The 26516-nt window shown below is 36.7% G+C and overlaps 1 protein-coding gene across 8 annotated transcripts in view; it reads right to left on the bottom strand.

The window, feature by feature from the left end:
* The window catches only part of LOC149078477 (latrophilin Cirl-like), a 309115-nt gene that overhangs the window by 46887 nt on the left and 235712 nt on the right, over positions 1 to 26516 (bottom strand). For 7 of the 8 annotated variants that reach the window (XM_089240590.1, XM_089240594.1, XM_089240595.1 and 4 more), the window contains 6 exons: positions 24634 to 24801; positions 9823 to 9926; positions 4997 to 5188; positions 1191 to 1374; positions 950 to 1081; positions 642 to 832 (listed from right to left, as the gene is read on the bottom strand). In XM_089240590.1, the coding sequence (XP_089096716.1) occupies positions 642 to 832; positions 950 to 1081; positions 1191 to 1374; positions 4997 to 5188; positions 9823 to 9926; positions 24634 to 24801 (971 nt within the window). The remainder of the gene's footprint in view (positions 1 to 641; positions 833 to 949; positions 1082 to 1190; positions 1375 to 4996; positions 5189 to 9822; positions 9927 to 24633; positions 24802 to 26516) is intronic. The other variant, XM_089240593.1, reaches the window with a different exon arrangement.

Genomic DNA, 26516 nt, shown 5'->3' with positions numbered 1-26516 from the left:
AGGATCCGTTCACAATGTTTTCCAACTAGCTCTTTTTTAATACCATTATTCATGTACTTATCACGATTATGTCATATGACGGATTCGAATTACTAAAAGAAAATTAGCCACGCTTATGTGTGGTAGATGCCACACCGATTAGTACGCCCATGCTAGTTTAATTGCTAAATGTGCGCCTCGGGAGGTGAAAAAAATGACCTTTCAAAACCATCAAATTCGAGATGCATGCTTTGAGAGTTCGAAATGTTTTATAGCGTAGAAAAATAAAAAAAATCAATATTATGCAAATGGTGTAGTAGAGTTTAGCACAATAAATTTTGCTCAAGCTGCAAGAAATTTCACGTTTAGCCAAGGTCATATAAGTCAAGTTCTGGATTCCGAGAGAGAGAGAGAGAGAGAGAGAGAGGCTTGGGCTTGACTAATTAAACATCCTTAATTGCATAATAACTATAAATACAAATCCGATTAGCAATCCGATTATCCTGCAAGATTAACAACCCAAGTGTAGTCCGTCACATTTACGACATAACTGTCAGCAAAAGATTACTATAAAGATTATGATATTTCACAAAACTTCTTTCTCGTTCAAACTAATATACACTTAGTCATAATGTTTAGCGAATCGTACATGCATTATTTACCTGTAAATGCCTGAAAGTAACTGTGATAGGTCTCGGAAGGCTCAGTACTCGATGACCTTCTAGAAGAGCTCCAATGACCCTTGAATTGAGGATACGGGTGACGTTCATATCCGGATTCTCCATCGGATAAATTTCAGTTCCCAGAAGATCACCCAAACGGTTATGAACTAGCAAGACTACTCTAGAAACACCTGCGGCAAAAAAATCAAAAAAATTAATCAAATATGGAATGTCATTTTATAAAAATTAAATTTTTTTAAAATTTCATCTGTTCAGAAATAATTTTCCATATTCAAAACGGGTCTAACCTTGCTTGGCTGTGGCCTGTAGAGAAGGTGCTGGAACAAGCAACCTATCTTCTATCAACCACCACGTATCTTGAGGAGGTGGTAAAACTATATCAGATATGTCTCCAGATTCTACGACATTCACAGCAGCAACTATAAATTATAAAATTAGCTACTATAACTATACACGAATTTTATAGAAATTTCACAATCGATAAGGTTAAGTATAAATGGCAAGCGCAATGAGATGAGTAATACTTACGGACATGAGCTTGACCACTCTGCATACTATATCTAGAGTGATGCGATTCCGCAAGTAACCAACCACTTCTCTCTTGGCTACGCAATAATGCTGCGGCGGATTTCTGCTGTTGCTCTTGGCTAAGATCGTGCCAAGGGAGCCTCTGACTATCCTCCAACAAGTTGCTGCAAACTTCCAGCACAGTCTGAAAACCAATCTTCAATTAGATTAATCGGAAGCTTTGCAATATTTGCATGCAAGTACACTTTGCGACACGAGTGTCGTGCAACAAAAACAAATCACCACCAAAGAGTTTATCCTTAGCAAAATATGCGTATTGTCTGACACATTGCTCATTTCATGAGAGATTTTATAAGTGAAGACTGAAGATATATACATGTGTGTAACATATTTTAATTCTAGGATTTTATCTTTGTAAGTTTAAATTGCACCATTAAGAAGCGGAAGAGGCTCGAGCCAATCAAGTGAGTTTCCAATACGCGAATTACATTTTTGTTGCCAATTTTCCGAATATGCCAAAACAGCAGTTTGTTGTATACATAGTCCCTTAGCGCTGACATGGCTATCTATGCCCTAGCGAATAGCACCAAATCGGGTGAAGCGATAAAAGCACACGCACGCACAAGCACACACGTACGCACGCGCACTAATCGCCAAACAGCGGTAACCGGTGTTTTAGTAATTTGGCTTAGTTAATTTAGTTTAGACGATCAGCCAATGTACCAAGATCGAAATCGTAACCAAGAGTTATTGGAGCGATTTAAAGTAGCCAGTGAACTTGGATAAGAAAAAAAAATATTTTTCTGAATTGCTACATTATACACGTCGCATATGTAACAGGGCGTATGACATTTTACTGGCGAACCGTTGATCCTAGACTCATACTTCCTATTAGAAAAAATTATCCAAATAACGTGTAGTACTCAGATATCCCATTCATGGTGCAAGGGGTTGTGTATAGTTAACGAGAAAATTATTTTACCCGCAATTAATGCTGTTTTTCCCCAACGTTCCTGCTTTTTTGAATTCAAATATCTCATTGAATATTGCACTTAGAAACGTGGATTTTTTTTTGTTTGCATCAGGAGAGAAAGGGAAAACACTTTGTAACTGACTTCTTGGGTGCAAGACGTCCGTATAAAAATTTAGCATTTTTATTTTAATAATTATACAACCGCTTTGCAACGACACGTGACATGAATGACATATCTGAGTACTACACGTTTTTTGGATACTTTTTCTAATTGGAAGTATGCCGCTAAGATCAACCGCTCACCATTAAAATGTCATACGCTCTGTTACCTACGCACCCTAATAGTATTTTATAAAGGTCCCCATTTTATTGGCACAGGATGTCCTTGGACTTCATATTATTGGCACAAAGAGTGGACCACAAAAAAAGAGCTAGAAGGAATGCTTATGGAAGCAAATCCACAAGATACTCTTATTCCCACAGACCATTTCAGCCTGATATTTTCATGACCCCAGCATAAGAAAATGCATTTCTGTAAATTTAATGACTAAAATATTGATATAAACTAAATAAGTATCTCAAAAATTTCTTTTTCCACATACTCCAAGGCATTCTTCCACCACTTAAAATCTTAACAATAATATTTTTACAAAATCACATCCATCATCCTTCCACTAACTAAACTCCATAATCTTCAACGAAGAATTTCTCCACGTGTCTATTATAGAAAAACCTTTTCAAAAAAATTCTAAATCCCAGTACGTAACGTGATAAACACTCTAGATACCTCTATATAAAACAAGAATGAAAAAAAAAAGACGGAATTTCGCTCCAAAGATTTGCCCGATATAGAAAATTACGCTGTATAATAAAATTTTCATCCCTAAATTTTTCCCCTTTATCCTTTCCCACCACTCCTCCCTCAAACAAGAGACATTTCTCTATATTGATATAAGCGAATTTCTCATTTATAATAGAAGATGGGAAGGATAAATATGTATCAATAATAAAAGAAATATTTTAAAAAAAAAATGGACGTCCTCTGTATGATAAGATCATATTAACCACGAAGATACAAAACAAACTTAGCAGCTTAAACAGATTAAACAGCATCTTCAATAGGGAAGGATGAAGAAAGTCTTTGGTAAGAAAGAAGAATAAAAGGAGACGCGTTGAAGAAAATTTTCTCAAAGCTTTCTTCATGTATAATTCAACATGGAGCCTCGAGAGATGCCGAAAAAATAATAATAATAAATATTCCAAGGAAAATAATACCAAAAAAAAAAATCCATAATTTTCTTCGCTATTCTCTAAAGGCGTCAATTCCTCTGTGGAAAGACCACAGGGGATTTATTTTTAGGAATATTTATATATAAAATATTTTCACCCATTTTTTTTTTTTTTTTGGAATTGGTGTAAAGTGGATGGTGGAGATGGTGAAGAGAGAGAAGTATCATCAGCATAAGCTGATACATATGAAGTTTGCGAGTGAGATATTTTTTGGCGTTTAAAATTCATGTGCTACATGTTGGTCCTTATATTCTCTTTCTCCAGGGGCAATGTGTGATGATGTGATTTTTTTTTCTTCTATTGTGTGTATCTAACCTTTTTTTCTTTGTTTATATTAACGTCCTCTCCCATTGAAAATAGTTAATTTGATTTTGTCCTTATGATGTATTTTATTCAAAAAAAAAAATTTCATGACGATGCGCGATTTCGCTTCGAATGCTCCAGGGCTGAACGAGGAAGTTGACAGGATCGCACAAAGCCAGCCGTTGAATATTAAATAATTATAATATAATCGATATTTTATCGAGGATTTGTTTTTTCGGGTTCATTCATTCTGTTTTATGGTGTTTTTAAGCAAAATTATAACAACTTCTTTGATGAAATAATGCTATTTTAGCTAAAACTGTTCTTTCTTTGAATATATTTCCCTGAACTCAATACTTCTAGTTATTACTCCTGATGTAAATGCGTTTGGTTGATAAGTATGATAATCAGTAATTCTGGAGGTTTAAAGACCAGGGGGTGTCCAACCCACATTGCTAAATCTATTTCAGTTTAACAAAAAATTGTCTTTCTCTAAATATATTTTCTTTGATGCAATTCCTCATGAGGAATTACAAACGTATTTACATTCGTGCAAATGCGTTTGTATGATAATTAGTTTATGATGGTAGGATGGTTCATTCATTGGTAGGATGATCAGTATTTCCAAAGCTTTGATCAATTAATGTGGAGCAGGGTTGTCCAACCCGCTGATAGAGAAGCACTATCAAAATTACATAAATGAATATTTGATGTAATATATTTGTACTGTCACTGGTAGGTTCCAAGTACCTCAGAAAAGAAAATAAGAAAAGCTTTGCTCATTTTTTATACAAATACAAATACAACGCCACAACAGGAAAATTGCCCAACGAGGTGGTTGACTTAAGAACATCATGGATCCCCGAGCCCCTACCTACTACTGCTACACCAGACATGCACCAACCCCCCCGCGGAACCCCCCAAAAACTTACACTTTGCACTTAAAGTGCGGCCCAAAACTGTTTTTACATATTCCATTGTGGCTCAGTAAACCAAAAAATTATACACCTCTCGTTTAAACATTCATGTGGAGTTTGATTAGTTAATCCTAAAGCGTTAATGATTAACTAGTCGATGAATTTCTACTTTCAAATGCCACTTTACATCCACTCACTCTCATTTTGAAAGATAGGTGGCAGCACGGACACTCATATCATACACTCTCACTTCTTATAGACTGCAACGCATACCGTTGTAATTCTTCGCTTTGAGGGTTAAACAGAATCAAAGAAATACTGACCTCCATGAGCGCCAGTAAAAGTCTCTGCCTATGCAACGGGTCTTCGATGTCCCTCACTCGTTCGGCCATCTCGGCAACCAACCTGTGCAGGATATCAGCCGTGTGTACGATGTCCCCAGGCATCAAGGTCTTAGTTTTAGTTATAACGGCAAGTTCCGCCGCTAATGTGGTCACTGGATCTCCTCGTGATATCTATGAAATATTAAAAAAATGTGATATATTTTAGTGCATGATTATCAATTTTAGAAATTAAAAAATATGTATTCATAGATAAAACTCAAATAAAATAAGCCAATTTTAACGGATGGACTCTCATCCGGGTAGAAATATTTTAATTAACTTTACATTCATTCGAGTAAAGAGGAAATTTAGATTGTCGCGATTGGTCGTGATTTGTCACCATTGGCGATGTTCTTGGCAAAATTTGAAACGAAATTAAAATTAGCGATTTTTTTTCTTCTGCTTATCGTTCTTTTTTTTTTTCTGGTTTGGTTGCAGGAACTTTCTTGGGATGAATTACCAAGTGAAATGATGGTTAAATTTGAAATAAGATATACATAAAAGTAAAATAAGGAATAGTCATTCATTCTACCTTCATCAATGAACTCCGCCGAATGTAACGTATTGCTTCTCTTCGTCACTCATTGCGACCAATCAAGGAAAGCTAAATTTCTCCCGTACTCATATCAATGTAGGGTTTGTAATGTAGGCCTCGTTACTATGCCATCCAGGGACGGCCTCAACCTAATAATAACTGATATCAACTGTCTCAGAGTTGTTGGGATTCCCAGGGTATTTCTGTGCTCGGTGGGTCATGGTTTAGTTAAGATTACATTTCATAAAATTCCATAGCTATTATATATGTATAGGGATAAAACAAATATTTTCTCCAATGAAATCTACAACACTAGGACACGTTTTCGATCCGCACGATATGGGTTTCAACCTAAAATATATTCTGGAATATTTCGCTCAAGAAAGGCATTTTCCCATTTAAAGAGGTAGAAGAACATTTCCCTGAAGATTTCGTAATATGTTCAACGTCAAAGAAGGAAATGCCCAAACACGTGTTACCATTCATCCCGAGCAGTCTATGAATATTTGCCTAGGTTTATATTGGAATCTTCATATAAAAGTATAAAAAGACAAAAATCTGCTATGTAGGAGGAAGATGGCTGGTTTTTTTTTCGCTGACTGTGCAAAGAGATGAGAAGGTTCCCTTCAATATATTAACTGAGATGAAGAGAAACTTTCTCTTCTAAGAAAAAAAAAGCATCAGAATACATCCTTGACAGAAATAAGATGAAAAGAAAGAAAAAAAAAATAGAAAAATGACGAGATCTTTTGGAGACGAGGAAATAAGGGCCCACAGATTTTTACCTTTTTTTTTTTTCCATGGAAATGTGCCTATTTCTCTCTGTCATATTACCGCAATAACAGAAGTAAATAAGAAAGAAGTAAGAAATGAAGAAACACCCCCCCCCCCCACATTAAGAGGAAAAAGATGAGGAGAAGTCAGTAACGCCCATGAAAGATGGTCATACTCATTCAGTTTTCTAACTACCTTTTTCTCCATATGACGGGCGTAATACGGCTATTCCTCATGGATGTTTTCTTGGTTCTGCTTATTTCTTCTTCAGTATCTTTATTTCTTTTTCATGGAAAGAATCGTTAAAAAAATATTTAGACGCCCATGAAACACGTGAAGAGCCTAACCATCGGTAATAGGAGACGGTTAAAAACCCATTATATGGATAAATAAAGAGATTAGATTGCTTTTTAACAAGAAAATTTGAATCTTTAAAACACCCGGGAAGTATATTTTTCAGTTACGTGTCTAGAAACGGTCCAAAAGATCTGATAAAAATGTAAAAAAAAAATTAAAAGGCCGGAGAAAATTAGGAGGCTCACCGAGATGGCTGGTGAATGTAAATTAAACCTCAAAACTATTGTCTTAAATAATGTTAAGTTTACCTAACCGTCTCAACTCTTTTTACAGGTCGTATTAAGATCCGTATTAAGGTCGTATTAAGATCCGGATTGACTTTCTTCTTACAGTTAAGATATATAAACCGAAACGTTGGAGGGGAGGGAGGGAAACTCCCATATGATTTAGTTTGTCCATGAAAGTTAGTTTCAAAAGTTGGTTGAAAGTTTAAAAAATGGAAGTTTTGCTATTTTTTTCTCTTAGTTTTGGGTGATGAATATTAAAAAAAAACCCATATTTTTATGGCTTTTTTTCCCCGGCCAACTGGTTGGAAAGTTTGCTGCTGTGACTTTTGTATTCGTTACTCACTTCTGGATTTGAAATTTAAAATATCCATAGAAACAGGTGCGGATCTAGGGTGATGTATTGAGAGGGGCGATTTATTGTTTAGGTTCGTTGACTCAACCCGTATTTTACGGGACAGATAAATTTTTCTCTCACTTTGGCACTTGAGAGGGGTGATTGCCCCATCATTCCCTCCTCCCCGGATCCACGCACGACACTCTCAGCGGCAAATGAAGCCGAGGCGATATCTCCATCTACAAATGAAGCGGAGAACGTCATCTTCAGCAGTGAATGGAGCAGAGGCAGACACCTTCAGATGAGAATGAGGTTGAAGCAGACACTATTAGCTGCGAATAAAGTCGAGGCAGAAAAATTCAGCTCCAAATGGAGCTGCGGCAGAAAAATTCAGCTTCGAATTGAGTGGAGGCTGATATCATCAGCTGTGAGTGAAGTCGATGCCGACACAATTTGTTTCATTGAATCGTTCCGTATTTTACGGAACGGAGAAATTTTTTCCTCATTTTTGACTCTTGCGAGGGGCTCTGGATCCGCGCAGATGTATAAAAACGACATTAGAAATAAATACAGAAATTAAATTTTACTCTTTGTCAAAAATCGGTGATTTTGAAAAACTAAATTTATGACATAAGTTTTTGAATGTGAGTGAAATTGTTTTCTAAATTAAATTTAAAATGCCACACTTTGAATTGAAAAAAAAAAAAAACAGTGCTTTCATGGACGACAGAAAATTCATTCACAATTAATAAAATTGATCTTCCCCAATGGGAACATTCGCCACAAAAAGTTAATAGTATTGCGGACTCTTGAGCAAACGGGTGTCGATACCTCTGCGCCATGAAGCACCAACCAGCACGACACCCAATTCAACATCTTAAACGTTTTTTTTAAATAAGGAGCCTAATGATCGTTCCAAAATGAGCCCATTCTTAACCCTTCCACAACGTTGACAAGATATCTCATCACATTTAAGGCCCTTTATTAACGCCTTAAGCAATGACAAGCCCAGATATTTTGTGAAGTTGATTTCTCAATGAAAAAAGATTTTCTTATTGTCTTTACTTTGCACCAGCTGAAAATTAGAAGAAAGCCTGCTTCGTAAAAAAAGGAATATGGCATTTTACAGGGAGTTTAGGGATACTGCTATGCCAGTTAAATGGGTTAAGACGGCCTTATTGTAAACATATCAGTTAATATTTTATCTTGATATCATGAATATCAGACCTGATATTTAAAGTACTCCAAAAATCTTTAGATTGATTCAATTATCTGGCCTTAAAGGAGGTGGGACATGAAGTAGAGTATGATATCCTCATTATATGATTAGTGCACGGCTGCGACAACGTTGATGGAAACTATACAACGAGCCTCTCAGACAGAGTGTATGCATGTGTGGTGTTGTGTGAGGAGAAAAGGCAAATTGCACAGCATGTTCTAACAATGGCTTACGAGCCCAGTAGGGTGACAATGAACATCATAAAACGGGTGTCACACGGAGTTTAATAACAATCACCTCTCACTAATAAAACCCCCCTTTTACTCTTCTCAACAGCCGCTGATCGAGATGTCCGGGTCGCTCACTTGTAATCGCGACGTGGACGAGCCTTCGTCCGTAATTGCGGACGGAAAGCACGGGGTAAAGCCAGCCAGTGCGCAGCCCCCCCCACCCCATTACAGCTTATCAGTGGCATTAGAGCAATCCTTACAATGTATAGAAAGGAGGACGAAGTGCCGTCCTTATATACGAACCCGTTAGAACTAAACTAGTATTACGTTCTGTAACAACATCCTCTCTCGGTGAAGGTGTAGTAGTAGGAGGTGAGAACGAAAATGGAGTACCACTAATGTCTAACCTCCTCTTCCCCTATACCTACATACATACACTGTTGACAGAGAGGAAAGAGAAGGCTCACGCCATTCAGGGCCAGTAAATTATTATTACTGTTAACCATTAGGTCGTTGAAACCGGAGTAATTGCAACAGCTGTCGGCCGGGGCTCCGGCGTCCGGAGATAATGTCTCGGATAAAACGGGATTACCCTTTGGAAATACGTACACGAGAGATGATGGCTGTTGTGTATGTGTATCACTAATAATTCTTGCTCAGCTTTTCGAGCATTTCATCGTGTTTACTACAGGGAAAACACTGTAGAAACATTTCAAAAACTATTGAAAATTTTTGCTTTGCAAATTTGGAACGGAACCATACGCAGGGTAAGGTTGTACGAGGTTCATGCCCCCTTTCGCAGACCATCAAAAATTTGAAATATTTTTAGATATTTTGGGAAAAAATTAAAATTTCGAAGAAAAACGCAACTTTACATGGCATTTTCATCAATTTCTGTTGATTTAAATGTCTTTTATGAAAATGAGTAACTCAAGATTATTCTGGAAGAGTTCTTGTGCCTCTGCCAAAACTTTTGTGCTCCCCCCCCCCCAAAGAAGTCGTTTCTGCGTACGCAGCTGATTTGACAACCGATTCCAAAAAAATTAAAATTTATATAGATGAAGTGTTCATTAAAATGAAATCCACTCACCCGGTATTTGATATTGTCGACCCACAAAGATGTGCAGTCACTTAAATCTGGAGCATCGGGCGTCCACTGTATGGTGAGAAGATCGCAACGCCATTTTGCTCGACCTGGAAAAATAAAAATCATGATACATATCAGTGAAAATTACGTTCGCATATAATACGGTGCAACTCGGTTGTAACGACAAAGACTTCGAGAAATTCTGTCGTTACAACCGAGGTAGACGTACTCGAGACGTTTTCGACCAAAAAAAGACCAGGTAGTCCCACACATTCGTCTGGTTCACAAAATTCATAAAACTTGAAACTAAGATGAGTTTTTAGTAAGAGATATTCTCACGAAAGCGCTGCACACCTGTCCGGCAAAGAGTAATTGGACCTGATCCTTTCTCCCATCGCTTCTGTGTTTTGTATCTGAAACATTCATAATTAATACACCGTCACTGCCTTGACAAGGGGATACCAGTATGGATTGGTAACGGACAATTCCAGGTTGTGGTGTTGCAGGGAGTTTTCCGTTAATAGGGTTATTAACAACTGGAATGGATTACCTTCAAGGGCCGTGAATTCTAAACACAATTCACCCGTTTAAAAATAACTAAAATAACAATAGTGGGATAAATCAAGAAGATAAGAACCTATTCTTGCTTAGAAGAAAAAACGACGATTTTTTTTCTTTTTGCAGTGTATATATAATTGATTAATTTTTTTCTTCTGATGATATACGCTGCATTTTGGTTGTTTTTTGGCATCCATGTTTTTATGGGCATCTTTTTTTTTTCAGCCACCTGGTTGAGCAATTGTGACCTTTGTGTTTGTATTTGTACTTGTAAAGCTCCAGCCGGCGATTCGTAGCTGAGATAATACAACTTCACCAACAGCAACATCGCAATTAAAATCTTACGCAAGACAGGAAAATTCGGAAATCATTTACTAATCGCATATCTGCATAATTTGTCCTTTGGTAGCGCCCTCAATCGACAAAAATTTTAACTACTTTTTGTGTTAAAATTAACAACTTTAAAAGGACTTGAAAATAACCTTCCTGAGAACAACTTTTTTGTAATTCTAGTTTCTCGATAACGAGCATCCATGGGACCAAAAATTTTGTCCTTTAATGGACAGTAAAATAAGTTGTGGGAGAGGGGACATCGACATAATTCAAAACAGTGTCCATTGACAAAAGGAGTCCCCTAACTGGGAATTCCGTTACGGCAGATTTCACTATATTAGTAATAATAAATAATATATCAAATATAAACGCGATTTCTCTCTCACAACGAACTTCATCCGCAAGCAATCAAACATTCAACTTAATTCATCCGGGAATACGCGGGATCGCCACAGAAATATTCAAAATATTGGTTTACTACCCGTGAGCACTTGGAAATGAGATAAGAGGACTGATAGAGGATAAAACCAAGAACAGAGGACGCCAAACTGAATTAAGCCACAGTTTCCAACCACCTCTCAGAAGATATTAGAGCCGCTAAAAGGACGGCCTAAGGGGGATATCTATCTAAAATCGGTGGAGAACACGTGCAAGTAATTACAGCCAAGGACCCCTCTAATACTCTTTTCTAATCCAATAACCTCTAACCACCAAACTGAATTTCCACCGACTAAATATCATCATCACCACCGCTACTGCACGTAAAATATCCCGAGCAGAGAGAGAGTTATGGAAAATCAGTGATGACACTTCATTCTAAAACAAGAAAAGTGAAAACTGGGGGGGGGGGATGGAACAGTTTGAAGAAGGGTAAAAGCCGCTCTTATCCCCCCCCCCCGATCATGTCGCATACCTTTTCAGACATCACAAAACTTCAGCAAGCCTCCAGGACTAAAAAGCTGGAGGATACGAGAAGGGCGAGACGGACGTGGACAAGCCTTTCACGTGAAGACACAAATTCCCATACAACGACAGAGAGGAAAGAGTGGGTATTACCACCACCACCACCGCCAAACCGAAACTTCTACACCCGACCACATACCACAGTGTTTTAGTGCTTTACCGCATTGATTTCCATTTTTACCCCCGTAACCAATATGGCGTACATCCATGCATATCTCTCTCTCTCTCTCTCTCAGCACAAATTCCACCATCTCCCAGTATATGTACCTATTTTCCCGGACGCACAGCACACACTACTTTATCGACTAGATAACAGGATAACGAGCGAGCGTGTTAAAACCTTTGCCATTAACAGAAATCGAAACGCCTATTAGTAAAAGAGAATTGCGTTTCGAAATAGATGTACCACCGGGAGCTGGTAGGTTGGTAGGAGATGGATATATATATATATATATACTGTATTTTCTCCTACCAGAACTAAAAAAAAGTACATACGTACATACTGGGACCAAGCCAAGAAAAGAGAGATCCCCCGTTGATCTAATCATACTAAAAAGATGAGCAAATACATTGGTCCTTTCTCTTCTCTATCCACCATAGGCCTCTATTATCCTCTTCCACCTTCTAATCATCCACCTATTTCCAGAACAGTTTCGCATTTTCTTACTTCTTTTACTCGGTTTTTCTTTAACGTTTTTTTTTCGATCGAGACAATGGGTTCCCATAAGAAAAACTCGCCTGAGAAGTTGTCCAAGGGAATGAATTTTTCCTGTGGTTTCCTCTCTAGAATTTTTTTTTATATGTGTTACGTTATTAGAAAGGCTAAAATAGCCTTTCTGGTGAGTGTCAGGTATGTGTGTATACGATGCCAAAAGGGGGAAAAAAAATTTTTTTTTTTTCTTTCACTAGTCTTTTTGGTAATTTTGCTGTGCATTTCAAACTAAATGAGTCTTTTTAGTGATTGTCTGACAGTTAATTATTTCGACGCATGTAGTTTATGAGAGAATCAACTACTCCGATGTTGTTACCATTAAGGTTTTCGATGTGGTTGGCGATTTTTGTTTTTATAGCAACTGGAAGAAGGGGGATTATGTTCGCAGATATGTATTAAAGTTTCTGATTTATCCAAAATTTTGAAATCAATTTATTCAAAATGTGAAATTAATTTTTCCAAATTCGTGAAATTAATTTTTCCAAATTCGTGAAATTAATTTATTTGAAATGTGAAATTAATTTATTCGAAATGTGAAATTAATTTATTCAAAATGTGAAATTAATTTATTCAAAATGTGAAATTAATTTATTCAAAATGTGAAATTAATTTTTCCATATTCGTGAAATTAATTTATCCAAAATTGTGAAGTTAATTTATCCAAAATTGTGAAGTTAATTTATCCAAAGTTGTGAAATAATTTTTTTCAAAATTTTGCAATCTAAACTGATTGCAAAATTTTTGAACATTTATTTTGAAAATGTGGAATTAATTTTTCCAAAATTTTGCAATCAGTTTATTGAAAATGTTGAATTAATTTTTCCAAATTTTTGTAATAAATTTATCCAAAATGTTAATTTATCCAAAGTTGTAAAATTTATTTCTCCAAAATTGTGAAATAATTTTTCCAAAATTGTGAAATTTCAAAATTATGATCTTGATGTTTCCAACAATGTGATATGGATTTATCGAATAGTGCGAAATTAATTTTTCCGAAATTGTGAAATTGATGGTAACTTCTAAGTATGATCTAATCATATATAATTGCAGCACAAATTGATTCTTTCTTTTCTCTACCTGCCTCTATAACCCTCTCCAGAAGCGTTTCACATTTTCTTAATATTTTTCTTTTACCGTATTTTTTTAAAGTTTTTCCGACACAATGGAGTCCCATAACTAAAACTCGCCTGAGAAGTTTGTCCATGGAAATGGATTTTTCTTTTTAGACCTCTGAGGAATTTTTTTATGTATAGAGTATTTCGTTATCAGAAAGGCTAAAATGGCCTGCCTGGTGTGTCAGGTTTGCGTTATACGATGCCAAGAAAAAATAAAATTTGTAAAAAAATTAACTGATAAAAGAAATTGTTTTTTTTTTTTTTTATCAGTGTTCTTGGCAATTTTCCTGTGAATTTCTAAGTAAATGAGTCTCTTTAGCGATTGTCTGACAGTTAATTATTCCGACCGATGTAGTTTATGAGGAGAATCAACTACTCAGTTGATGTTATTAAAATTTTCGATGTGGTTGGGGTGATTTTTGTTTTCAGTGGGTGGAAGAAGGGGGAATAATGTTCATGGGGGGGGGGGTGTTAAAAAATTTTATCGTCTCTCAATTTTTTTCAGTAGAAGTAGATTAAACTGTTTCATAAACTTTTTGAATCTCCGCATGGGAATTCAGGAAAAAAGTTGTGGAATTGATTTACTTAAAAGGGTGGATTCGATGTGTCTAAATTATTAAGTCAGTGGATCTGAAATTGTGGATCTGATCCACAATTGTAGAAAAGATAAACTGAGAGATAAAAAATGGGTTTTCCAAAATTATAGAAATGATGCATCCAAAGTTGTAGAATATTGTTGTATCTGAAATTGAACTGATTCCATCCAAAATCGTGGAATTGATTTATTGCAAATATTTGGGATTTATTTTATTTATTAAATTCATCCAAAATTTTGGTAATATATCCTAAATTGCGAATTCATGGATCAAAAAATTATGGGTTCAATCCATATAAAATTATGGGACTGATTCATAAAAAATAATGAAATCGATTCATACAAAATTATGGAATTGATTTATCTAAAATCAATAAATTTATCCAAAATCATGGAATTTATTTATCCAAATTTATTGATCAATGTAAGAATTCCATTTTCCCAAAATTGTTATATGAATGTAAAAAAAATATTCATAACAATTTCCACATATTTTCTCTACATATGATGCGTCATATTTGAAATATAAATCTCGATAATATTTATGTACAATGTCTTTTCTTAGAGGACTCGTAAAGTTATGTGAGAGCTGTAAGAGCAAATTTTTTGGAGAGCAAATAATGTACAACAAAAGTGATTTTCAAGTGGTGTGCCGAGAGGTTCTTTTGAGAATAAAATTATGCTAAAAGTATTAATTTGGACAATAATCCAAACCGTTTTGTCGTGGCACTTTAGACTGTCATCAATGTTTTTCAGATCGGGCAAGCTTTTTCAAATGCTAATCTTATTTCCAAGGGTACAAAATGCCAAACAGTTCAAAAATCTCTGCATTAAAGGAACTCTTACAGTAGCCTACTTCTTTTATGCATCCTATTTATAGTGCAAATGACAAATAGAGTCCTTTATATGTGAATCAAACCCTGAAATTTCATTCATTTACGAGATAAAAATAAAAATAGTTCCGTTCTTAGAGACGATTTTTCTGTTAAAGAAAAGGGCCCTTCCCAATGTTCCTGCGGGCCTTTTCCGCCATGACTTGTCAAATCTTTTCCCCAAAACCGAATAAAAAAGCGTATAAAAGGCCCGGACAGAATTTGCATAATTGAATTTTCGGGTTCGAGTCAAGTTAGTTATGTCGCCGCTGCCGACATCGCAGCTGAGGAAAAAATAAATGAAAATAAATAATGAAAGAGTAGGAAAATGCTGTTCTATTTGCAAATGCAATGTTTACCCGGTCCCGGGACTTACCACAAATGCAGCGTGACATCATTACATTATCTTAGGCTTGCGTTTAGGCGAGAAGCTATGCCGGAATATATTTTTTCATTTTATTTTCACCGTGAAGTTTATATATTCGTCTTATTCTTCCTTTTTTTTTTTAGTAGCGTTTAATTGAATAAAGTTTACGCTAAATTTTTCACTTTATTTATTTTGGGAAAATAGAGTTAACGAGAGGAGACGGGAAGATATATAAAGTTCTGATTAAAACCTGCGGGGGCTGCGGTTCTTTTTATTTTTTTGTGTGTTTGTGTTCTTTTTTGCTTGGGCTCTTTTTTTAAATATATTCTGATGCGTGAAGTCATCCTGTGCAGCCTATGCGTACGATTGAGAAACGTTTGTTCAGGGTCGAATTGCAGTTACGTAAATGAGTAGGAATGGAGACGTTTCACAGTCAAACGCCGGGCCATGTTAAATAGGACTATACGTGATCTGGGTTTCGTATAAGGGCATCCCTTCCTTCTGCTTTTGGGAAACTAGAATCCCCATAGCAAATGTTCTGCTTGGCAAAAAAAAAAAATCTGAAAGAATCGAGGGGAAAAAGATGTTAATTTTAGGACTTTCCAGTGTAACTTTTCGTTGACAAATTTGCTTTCTAAATGACTTTAGTGGACATTATCTGAATTCGAAATTTCTATGAATTTTTATACGGAAGTGAGTGATGACCCTTAATACGAACAGCACGTCAAAATTTTACCCAGATTTATGCCGAATTTGGATAGTATCCAGAAAAGGAATCTGTGGATTTTTGGCTCTGGATATCAAAGCTTTAAAGATTGAAAAGGTTAGAGAATTTTTAGTTCCTGTTCTATCTAAAACATAAATGCTCATCCTATGGCCCGCGTGCCAAAAGTGGCCCTCGGAGTCATCTGAAGTGATCCATGAACTCAAACTTAATTTTGTAAGAATGAAGTAAGCGGCACGTCATTAGATGGCTTGAATGACCAGCTACATATTAAGTGACCTGTGACACAGTTCCAGAGCACTTGCGTGGCCTGCGGTGCAGTTCCGCATCGCTCAAGTTACCCACTGCACTGTTCCGGTTCACTCAAGCGGCCACAACGGCACATTTCCAAATCACTTGAGGGACCTGTGGCATCAGATCATTTGAGTGACCCACGGCACAGTTTTAGAGCACTTGAGCAACCTGCGGCACATAAAGTGTGCCAACTGGAAAAATAAAAATACTCAACCTACTGGTGCTGGTCACTTATTGCCCGCGACCCAACCCGCAAGGGTAAAAGGTTTATATCCCGGGAGGGACAGAGTCTGGGTCGTGACTGGTCTGTCGGTCACTTATTGCCTGGTTCAAAAAACATTCTGTGGACTTTTCTGTAATGAACCAGACACCAAGAAACTCTGACTCATATCCTACCGAGAACATTTCCGACACCGCAGAGAAAACACCATACGCACTTAACCCTAGCACAGACGTTGACGAAATATCTCGCTTTCTTAAAATCTTTCCATTTTAACAATGACAATCACGGATAATTTTTCAAATCTGCTTTCTTAACGGAACGCATTTTCATAGCTACCGCCAGACCTAGCTTTGCACCTGTTGAAAATCGGGGAAAACCTATTTTACAAAATAAAAAAAAGAGAAGATAAGTATGACATTTTCCGGGGTGTTTAGCGATTTCTTCTTGAAAGGGATCCGGAAATTTCGCCTCTCCGACATTTCGCTTGCCTGGAATATATGAGAGATCGAGTGAGCAAGCAAGTAAGAGACTGACTGTGTGAATGACCAAGCGATTGAGCGGGTGACCACATGAGGGACCATATAAGTGGGTGAGTGACTGTATGATTGAGTTAGTGACAGTGTGAGTGACTGTATCAGTAAGTGTGGGTGACTGTATGGTCGTTAAGTTAGTGACTATATGAGAGTGAGTTACCGTATCAGTTACTGTATAAGTGGCCAAGTGCCTGACCACATAAGTGACCGCATTGGTGATCAAGTTAGTGGCCGTATGAGTGATCCCATTCCCTTGGTCACTCATACGACCACACCTGCCACTCACTCCTACTGTCGCCACCCACTCACTTAGTCAATCATCTCTTCAATTGATCACTCATACGGTAAAGGTAGGCCAAATGGCTGGGGCGGAATGTCGCAGGCGAAATTTCCGTAAACCGACGGGGAAATGGTAATCAAACACACACCAAGTAAATTCATTGAACAGCAGCAGCCAATGTTTGACAACCATCAAAACATTTTTCACACGCAAGATGTGTGAATTTTAGGCTTCATTATTTGGTAATCATTAAAAGTGACCCCACTCGAACCGGATAAGTAGAGCCTTGATCAAGTGCCACTTCAATGCAATAACGACTTATTGATTGATAAGCACATACATTAAATATTCAATAAAAAATATCTAATACTTATCAAATAGTTTTCAAATCCTCTCAACCACCAACACATCATGGCGGTCATGTGGTAAGTGTAAGAATCACTTCATAAAGTAAGCGTAAACTTTGACTCTTTGAAGTAATATTTCCACTCCACCAGCAACAACAACAAAAAAAAGTATTTATCACGTCAAACAATACACAAACAATAACAGCGATATTTGAAAAATCGGTGATTCAGACGGTGAATCTTTCAAAATGACGAATCCTTGTGAGCGAGGCCCATGAATACATTCTCAGTAGGGAATCCGAGCTCCCTGTTTTTACCTTCTGGCACTGATTAACATGTGAAAAGTTTTCTTTCTCTTTCCTCTCTCCCTACAACAAAGAGGGTGCTTTGATAAGAGCGGGGGAATAATAATAAAAATGCGGGGAATTCGATGATTTTTATGCGTTTCTCCACCCCCCCCCTCCTCCTCCAGGAGTCGTATTAAAATATATTCGTCTTTTTCCACCCCTCAATATCCAAACAGAACTTCATCTATTCTCCCGTAGATTCCCGCGGTTGCGGCAAAGGCAGCTCCCGCAGCTTTGGGAATTGAGTACCCTTCTCCCAGCTGAAACGCCAGAGGGGGTTTTCTTAGGTAATCGTGTCGGACACCCGGAATGATTATTTTTTTTCCAGCTAAAGAGAAAGGAATTGCAATATAACACAAAAAAAAAATGATAAAAATACAGGAAGATAAAAACGGTGGGCTTCGAAAAAGTAGGCTGCAAGAGGGCTTACTTGACTTTGAAACGTTGAATTATGTTTTATTGGAAATTCCGTAGACCAAGATACTTTAAGGATTACGATTTTCAATGGAGCAGATATTCTTGACAACAGTTTCGACTGGAATTATTGGAGAGCTGTTCTTGAAGCTTCGTGTTTTTGCATAAACGCAGTGTTTAAGGCAGGGGTCTTCAAATTTTCAGACTTTGCAGGCCAAATTAGAGTTTCTACGAAGTCTGTAGGCTGCCGGGACATTCGCAGTTATTAAACATGGTTCCCTAAATTATTGAATACTTTTACACACTCTGAATTTATATTTCTTTCATTAAATTTTTATTTTTATTTATTTTGAAATAATTTTCTTTAATTTATTAATTTAAATTTTCATTAATTATGAGAGTGTTTCTTCCGAAAATTCTTAATTTTTTCTAATGGCACTTATTACTTTTAACAATTCTGAAAATACTCTTGACAATTATGAAATTATTTTCAATTCAAGCTCTATTATTTCTATCACTAGTTCTGCAATTATTTCTATCACTAGCTCTGCAATTATTTCTATCACTAGTTCTGCTATTATTTCTATCACTAGTTCTGCAATTATTTCTATCACTAGTTCTGCTATTATTTCTATCACTAGTTCTGCTATTATTTCTATCACTAGTTCTGCTATTATTTCTATCACTAGTTCTGCTATTATTTCTCTCAGTAATTCCGTAACTATTTTTTCATTAATTGCATATTTTCATCAGTTATAAAACATTTTTTTCAATAATTCTAAAATTATTTTTTCAATAATTCTAAAATTGTTTTTTTAATAATTCTAAAATTGTTTTTTTAATAATTCTAAAATTATTTATTCAATAATTCTAAAGTTATTGCTTTCTTTAAGGTATTTTTTTTGGCATCTATGAAAATACTGTAATTATGTATACGTTTTGGATGCGGAATTCGGTTACTCGAAATTATGTGGACTTATGAAATCATAGGCCTTAAAAACTGTTTTGGCTTAGGGTCCACAAATTCGTAACGGCACAACACAAAAACATAGTATTACCCATATACGCTATGCATTTTTTCCGATGTAGTTTCAAAACTTCACTTGTTTTCGGGAAAAAATTATCGGTAGACATCACGTATGTGTAAAATTACAAAAACGTGCATTTTTTAAAGATACTGTAGCTGTATTTACATAAGAATATGTTTTTAAAGATATAAATTTCACATGAGCAACTGTGGAAATGATATACACGAATCGAATATTCGACAACTCTACCAACAACAAAAAAGAGAAACAGCCTCGGGTCATCGTGTCCTCTTGTGACATGTCAATGAACCGGAGAAAAATTAAAAACAAACATCCTCCAAATTGGAAAAACTCATTCTGAATAGCGTGCGTAGGTACATCCACTGACCTAACATTGTCTCTAACAAGAACAAATACCCGAAAAAATTTCGCAATACAGCACGGAAATGTATCACACACATACATCAATACTCGGCAATGATCCAACGTCACGAACTTATTTTATTTTTCTCTATTCTTTCCTCCAACTAAAAACCAAGGATACAGGACAGTCATCGGCAAAAAGAAGGGAAATCATCGACACAGACCGTCAGTGATGCAAAGACCAAAAAAAGACAGACATATATGATGAGCATTCACTTCTCTGTCCCTTTGTTACACATATACGCTACTTCACCCTAACTTGCAAATTGGTCAGTCGAAAAAACAAAAATCAAAGCAAATATAAAAAAGGTAGTTGTTTGAAGCCATTCCGTCAATTCTTTATGGCTTTGTTTCCTGAAGGTAATCATCATTACGATTTCAGCTCGGGTGATTCCACAATAGAAAAAAAAAAAAATGGCTCTTACATTCCGTTGTTTTTTAAAGATCATTTGCAACTTAAAAGAAAAACCAGGTAAGAGGGACAAATACAAAAGCAAAAAATAAATGAATCCAGTAGTATAGGCCTGGAAATACAGCAATAACCTGGGACCGGATGCTGGGCGGGGCCCGGGCCTATGGCATCTTTCACTCTGTCTCTCTCTCTCTCTCTCAGCTCCATCTTATTACCTCTTCTACCTTAATTTTTGTTCTTTTCCTCAATATTCTACCTGTCATTTTCTTCTTCAGTGGAATGCCCGCTAAGGAAACAAAAAATACCACTTTCACTGTTTCTTTTTCCGACTCTTCATTAGAACATGTTGTGTGTTTGTGTGTGTCTATGTAATAATATAAAGAAGTATCAGAGAGCGATTGTAATAACCTCAACAAGGTGATATACACACACACACACATACAATACATACAGGACACAATGAAACGAAAGTAAGAATTGGTGAAGCAAGACGTTGTTATATTATAGCACGTGGGAAATGATGCGCCGCTGCTGTTTCTTGCCTTGTTCTCTGAGCATTCATTAGACATGAGAAAAGAAAAGACATAAAGCGGATCAATGTTACACGAGAAATAGAGATAGAGGGTCTTGTTTTCTCTGTGTCGTGTCTTTATAGTTAGTGATGGTAACAAGTGGTTGAACATCTGTGAGCCAGAACAAAGACGTTTATGGTTGAAGACACAAAACAGAGAAACGACAACTTAAGCTTAGGTTTTAACGCTAAATATGTACCTCGTCTTAGCAGTTCTAAGAATAAACTAGGCATTCGAACTAACGAGAAGTTTCAAAAAAGGATCGAAAAACTACACCGTGGCGAGTGTTGTATGTACCAATTTGAATCGACTATCCTGTCACAATGCTTGGTATGCCTGCATCCGTTTAGAAGTGGTACGTAGGCGTTTATTATGCCATGGACCGTTGGACAGTGACGTGCGGATTGCTTGAAAATCTGCGAGTTTCTACACGAAAGACCTCAAATGAAGCAAAAAGTTGTGGTACGGTGTGTACGTTTTGCATGTAAAAATTGATTGTTAGTTCCTGTTTCTCTTAGTAGGATGAGGTGTGCAGTAACTGTGAATGTAGGCAATTGTTGAATTTCGGCATCTTAGAGGAGCAAGAGAGTTTAGTTGGTGGGTAACATCTCATTCCAGCAGAAAGAATCCTGTAAACTTTTTCAGAATTATGATATTTTCTTGCTTTGGTGGTTTGTCCATTTCACTCCTAAGATTCAACAACGCTAGATTATTTCTGGGAATACGAAAAGGAAAGAGTCCTCGCACATTATTTGTATGTCTGAAGGATAAATGCAGTCACTGGAAGTGCAATGTACGCCTTTCCGATGGGCATAGGGAGACACATTGTGAAAGTGTTCCCGAACCAAATAGAACAGAAGAATGATGCTATTTTTTAAAGTGTATCTGTGTGCTGTCCGTGGCCTCAGATTCTGTAGCAGGGGTTCTAAGCTAAGATCTTTGGCGAACCTCTAAGTCAGATTTTCCACGGTTTCTACTATAGTGTAATTATAGTGCGAAAAAGAGACAATAATCATCTTTTCCCTCCGGGCTGGAGGCTGTCGGCCCCATACCTTGCGGTAAAATTACTACAAGTACTGAACTCACTGAGTTTTGATTTCGAATTGGTAGATAGAAAGCGTCAAAAGTTAAAAATGTAAAAATTAATGTACAAACGAGAGTAGACGGAGATACGATTTCTTCAATAAGGAAAACCAGTTCCAAAAGAAGTCGACAATAAATGACTGACATGCATTGTATGAAGATAATCATGCAAATCAGGTTGTCGGCATCGAATGAAAGAATTCACGTGCATCCATCGAACTTACTGACGACCTGATTTGCATAAATCTGTTTCGAATATTTCGTCCCATCATCCTCTATCGGTGACTTTTGGAACTAAATTTTTTCCCACTAAAAAATAAATCCTATCTCAATCTAATCGCATTCGTGCAAACTGCGATGTTTTGTCATCTTTTATGTATTCCTTTTTAATTATATTTTAAGTTTTGACGCACCGTGAACAATGCGAGCCAATAGTCAGTGATTAATTAAGCATCTTTTAGTGATTGCGCGCAACATTGACTCCGATTCGTACTAGTCGCGATCGCACAGAAAAAAAACTGACTAAAATTTTTAAGACACCACCTCACAATAATCATCACGCGTATTCGTGTACCACAAGACATTCATGCTATTTATGACCCCTGTTGCACGTATGAGATTTCAAGCGCCTCGTGAATGTTTCACTCGGTATAATTTCCATTTTTTTAAGCCACACAATTAATCAAGGACCAAAAAAAAAAAAAATTCTATTAATTTCACACACGTTCACGTATTATACATATTTTTTCTACCCAATGTACGTACACTTCGTACCTTCAGCTTGTTCGTACTGACACCAAAATCAGACTATTTTCCTCGCTCGTTTCGGAACGGAATATCACGGATTCATGTTAGAAGCGGCACGATCCACTAATTGACGAGAACATTTTTCGCTGTCCATTCTTTTTTTCTTCTATTTTTCTTAATCTCACTAATCAGACGCTGAAATTTCATTACTGTTAGTTCACGCACTAAACCACGGTGGGGGAAAAGAAATAGGTACAAATACCACAGAAAACTGAATAACGATAATAATACATACATCGTGAAGAATTCGTGCGTATCAGCAGTCGTGCCTATTCTGTATCCAATAAATTACGTGGTGGCACCGGCTCTCAAGAAAGGGTTATAATAAGAAAATGTATTTTTTGATGAAGAAAAGAAGTAGTAGAGAGTAGCTAAGAAAACCTTGAAGGAGAGGACATAACTTGTTTCAGTCTCATCTTGGAAAAAAAATAAAACAAAAACTGGTTTCGAGTGTTTCAGTATATAATGCGGTTTCTGATCTCGGCATTAGCTTTAAGAATTTCTCGTAAATAATATTAGGGTAAAAAAATCTTGAGGACACGTGGGGCACGAATTTCGTTCTTTTTCGGTATTTTTACAATTTTTTTGGTGTACCGGGGTTCTCACAGAAATCTGTTTAAGCATTTTCCTGACTTTTCTTGACAGAAGCAGGAATAAATTATCCGGCCACAACCCCCGTGAAGAAGAAAATGTGATTTACAGAATCTTGAATTTCGAAATGTTTTTCGCGTTTTATTTTTTTCCCTTTATGATTTTTTTTTTTTTTCCTTTTGGCAAATATTTGTATATTTCTCTGACTTTTGCCGGGATCCGGAAATTTCGCCTCCTTTTGCCTGCCCTGAACGTATGAATAACTGATTGGATGAGCAACCAAGTGATTGGATGAGTGATCATATAGTTGGCTCAGTGACCGTATGAGTGACCAAGTGAGTGAGTATAAGTGGTCAATTGAGTGGCCGCGTGAGGGGCCAAGAGACCAATGTGAGATTTCGTGACTGCGTGATTGAACAAATGACCATATGCAATACCGTAACCAGCCACTCCTGTGCCCCGTGCAAGAATTTGCATTCGGGCCCCTCGAGTTCGACTTTTACATTTTCCCACCATTTTCTAATTTATATAATTTTCCCCGACAGTCCAGGAAACAAGCAACCCATGGGCGAGCAAGTGGTCCCCATACATTTTTCATCTACGGCTTCTTTGCCTTGGTCAACTTTTACCTGCCACTCCCCAGAGTAGCCTGACAAAAAAATTTCTAAAGCACGGAACAGACACTCATCACACCGCCCCCCACGAGCCACGACACACACTTTGAGAACCCCGGTCATAGGTGAATATCGGGTTGGGTGATGAGAGCGATCACTCCCATCTCGTCACTATTATTATTTGTATTATCGGCATAGGTGGTAGTGAGGAGGTGGAACCTCCTCCTCCCCCCCCCCCCTCGTTCACTATGGGCATTATCGGTGACTCCTCTACCCATTCAAATAGATTGTATCCGCTTATGTACAAGCTCTGTGTATAAACCAGGGCTGGACAAATCACAAAAAAATCTAGTCGCCAAAAAAAATAGATTATCATAGATCAGAGCATAGTGTCCATCTTTCATGTTTCTACAGATTCCAAGCATTTGGTGCTACTCTCAGCCTGCAATTTAGCAATTATACAAAGAAGATTTTAGGTGTTAATACCAATTTTTCAATCGCTATAGGGACCTGGACCTCCTGGGATTTGCCCAGCCCTGGTGTAAATATTCTGGTGTCCTCGATGTAATGAAAAATATCAATATAAATATTCTGTATATTATCTTACCAATTCCGCCGTTAGGACACCTATGAACTGCAATGTGTCCACCCCTCGTCCAATTCCAATAGAGACCCCTGGACATGATAGGACTGCACCAGACGCCAACTTGAGGTTCTTCGTCTTCTTGACTGTTTCCAGGACTCCATCGAGATAAATGGACCGTAGACGGTTCTGCTGAAATAAAATTATCATAAATAAAAAATTGGAACAAATAAAAAAAAAATCAGAAATTACACTCGGATGATACAAAAGAAATCGAAAAATTTTATACATCATCTTATCTTTAGGTTATTCATCGTCCATTGGAAATGAATGTGAAACAATCTTAGGGAGAAAAATCTCATTATGCCAGAAGAAAGAGAACAATATTAAGAAATATGTATCCATTTCCGAAGAGAAGAAAAACGTGACAGAAACATAAAAGGATTCTTATATTTTCAAGTTCCGAAAATTCTTGGAAATGTAGAAAAAAAAACCAGAAAAAAAAAATTGAAGAATGAGATGAAGAACAGAACACCTACACACCATGAGAGGGAGAGGAACAGCGAGAGAAATATTTCACAAGATATCCCTGGTCAGTCATAAATCATCTTGAAGTTTTTCCTGCCTGGAAAATATTTTATTTTCCTTTTTCCCTCTCGAAATACGAAATATTCTTCCAGTAATTTTAAATGAACTTTTCAACCATGAAAATGGGAAAAATTGGTATTATCAGGAATGGTGGAGTTTTTTGAGAATTATTTTTGGGAAATTGAAAAGTTATCTTCGAATGAATATTTGACCACTCCACTAATGTGTTGTCATTATCAACTTTTTAGGTGTTAAATGATTGAGCATATAGTAAAGCCTTTCTTTAAGCAATTTTGCTCCGATCTAGAGAACCCCCCCCCCCCTCCTTATACATTCATATAATAAACCTCTATTAAGGGGGGGGGCGGTTTTCTGAGAAACAGTGGATTATGTTCTTCTATTTTTTATACTAGATATAGTATATGTAATAATATGCATGAGAATTTGGGAGAAACTAAAGAAGAATTAATTAAACAAAGGAGGAATTAAGATACAAAGGAAGAGTTAGGAAACCAAGCAAAAATTTAGTAGCAGCAGTAAAATTAAAAATCAGGAGAATAATCTGAAAAACTGAAGAAGAATTTTTCAGAAACTGAAGTATTTTTCAGAAACTAAGGTATTTTTCAGAAACTGAAGAATTTTTCCGAAACTGGAAAAGAATAGATGCTGAAGAGGAATCTGGCTGAAAAAGATTCAAGAAGCAAAAGAATCATCTTCCTTCAAGAAGCAAAAGAATCATCTTCCTTCAAGGAGCAAAAGAATCATCTTCAAGAAGCAAAAGAATCATCTTTAAGAGGTTAAAGAAGAATTAAAAAGTAAAAGAACTATCTACAAAAAGTAAAATTATCTTAAAGAAGGAAAAGAAGAAGCTTGTAAACTGAAGAAGAATTAAGAGGCTAAAGAAGAATTAAGGGGCTAAAGAAGTATTAACAGGCTAAAGATCAATATTTAAGAAACTGAAGATTCTCCAAAAGAAGCTAAAAAATGTGCTTGTGTTCACTAAGGAAGACGGGGAAAACCCTATTCTTTAAAAGAAAAGGCAACTACAAGGATTTAGTTTGGTCCGCTACAATAACAAGGTAAGCAAGCTGTATAAAGCCATCATGACTAAGTGACCCACCATGCTTTTCAGAAGTGTGAATCAGGACGAGAATTGTCATGCATCACGTCTCTTTATAGCTCTTATTAAAAGTCACAGAGTAAGATTGATTGTCACATGGTGTCAGATCGGGGCCCATAAGATGAGTAATGCAGAAAATAATACCATATCCGTTCGAAAGCATCTGCAACGACAAGAAGTCGGCAAAATCGCATCAAGC

This window comes from Pholcus phalangioides, unplaced genomic scaffold (genome assembly GCF_987345545.1).
Source record: "Pholcus phalangioides strain wild (caught in Gottingen) unplaced genomic scaffold, Ppha-v1.0 ptg000013l_1, whole genome shotgun sequence".
Classification (NCBI taxonomy): domain Eukaryota; kingdom Metazoa; phylum Arthropoda; class Arachnida; order Araneae; family Pholcidae; genus Pholcus; species Pholcus phalangioides.
The sequence above is the reverse complement of the archived record's forward strand: the minus strand, read 5'-3'. Positions and strand labels throughout refer to the sequence as shown.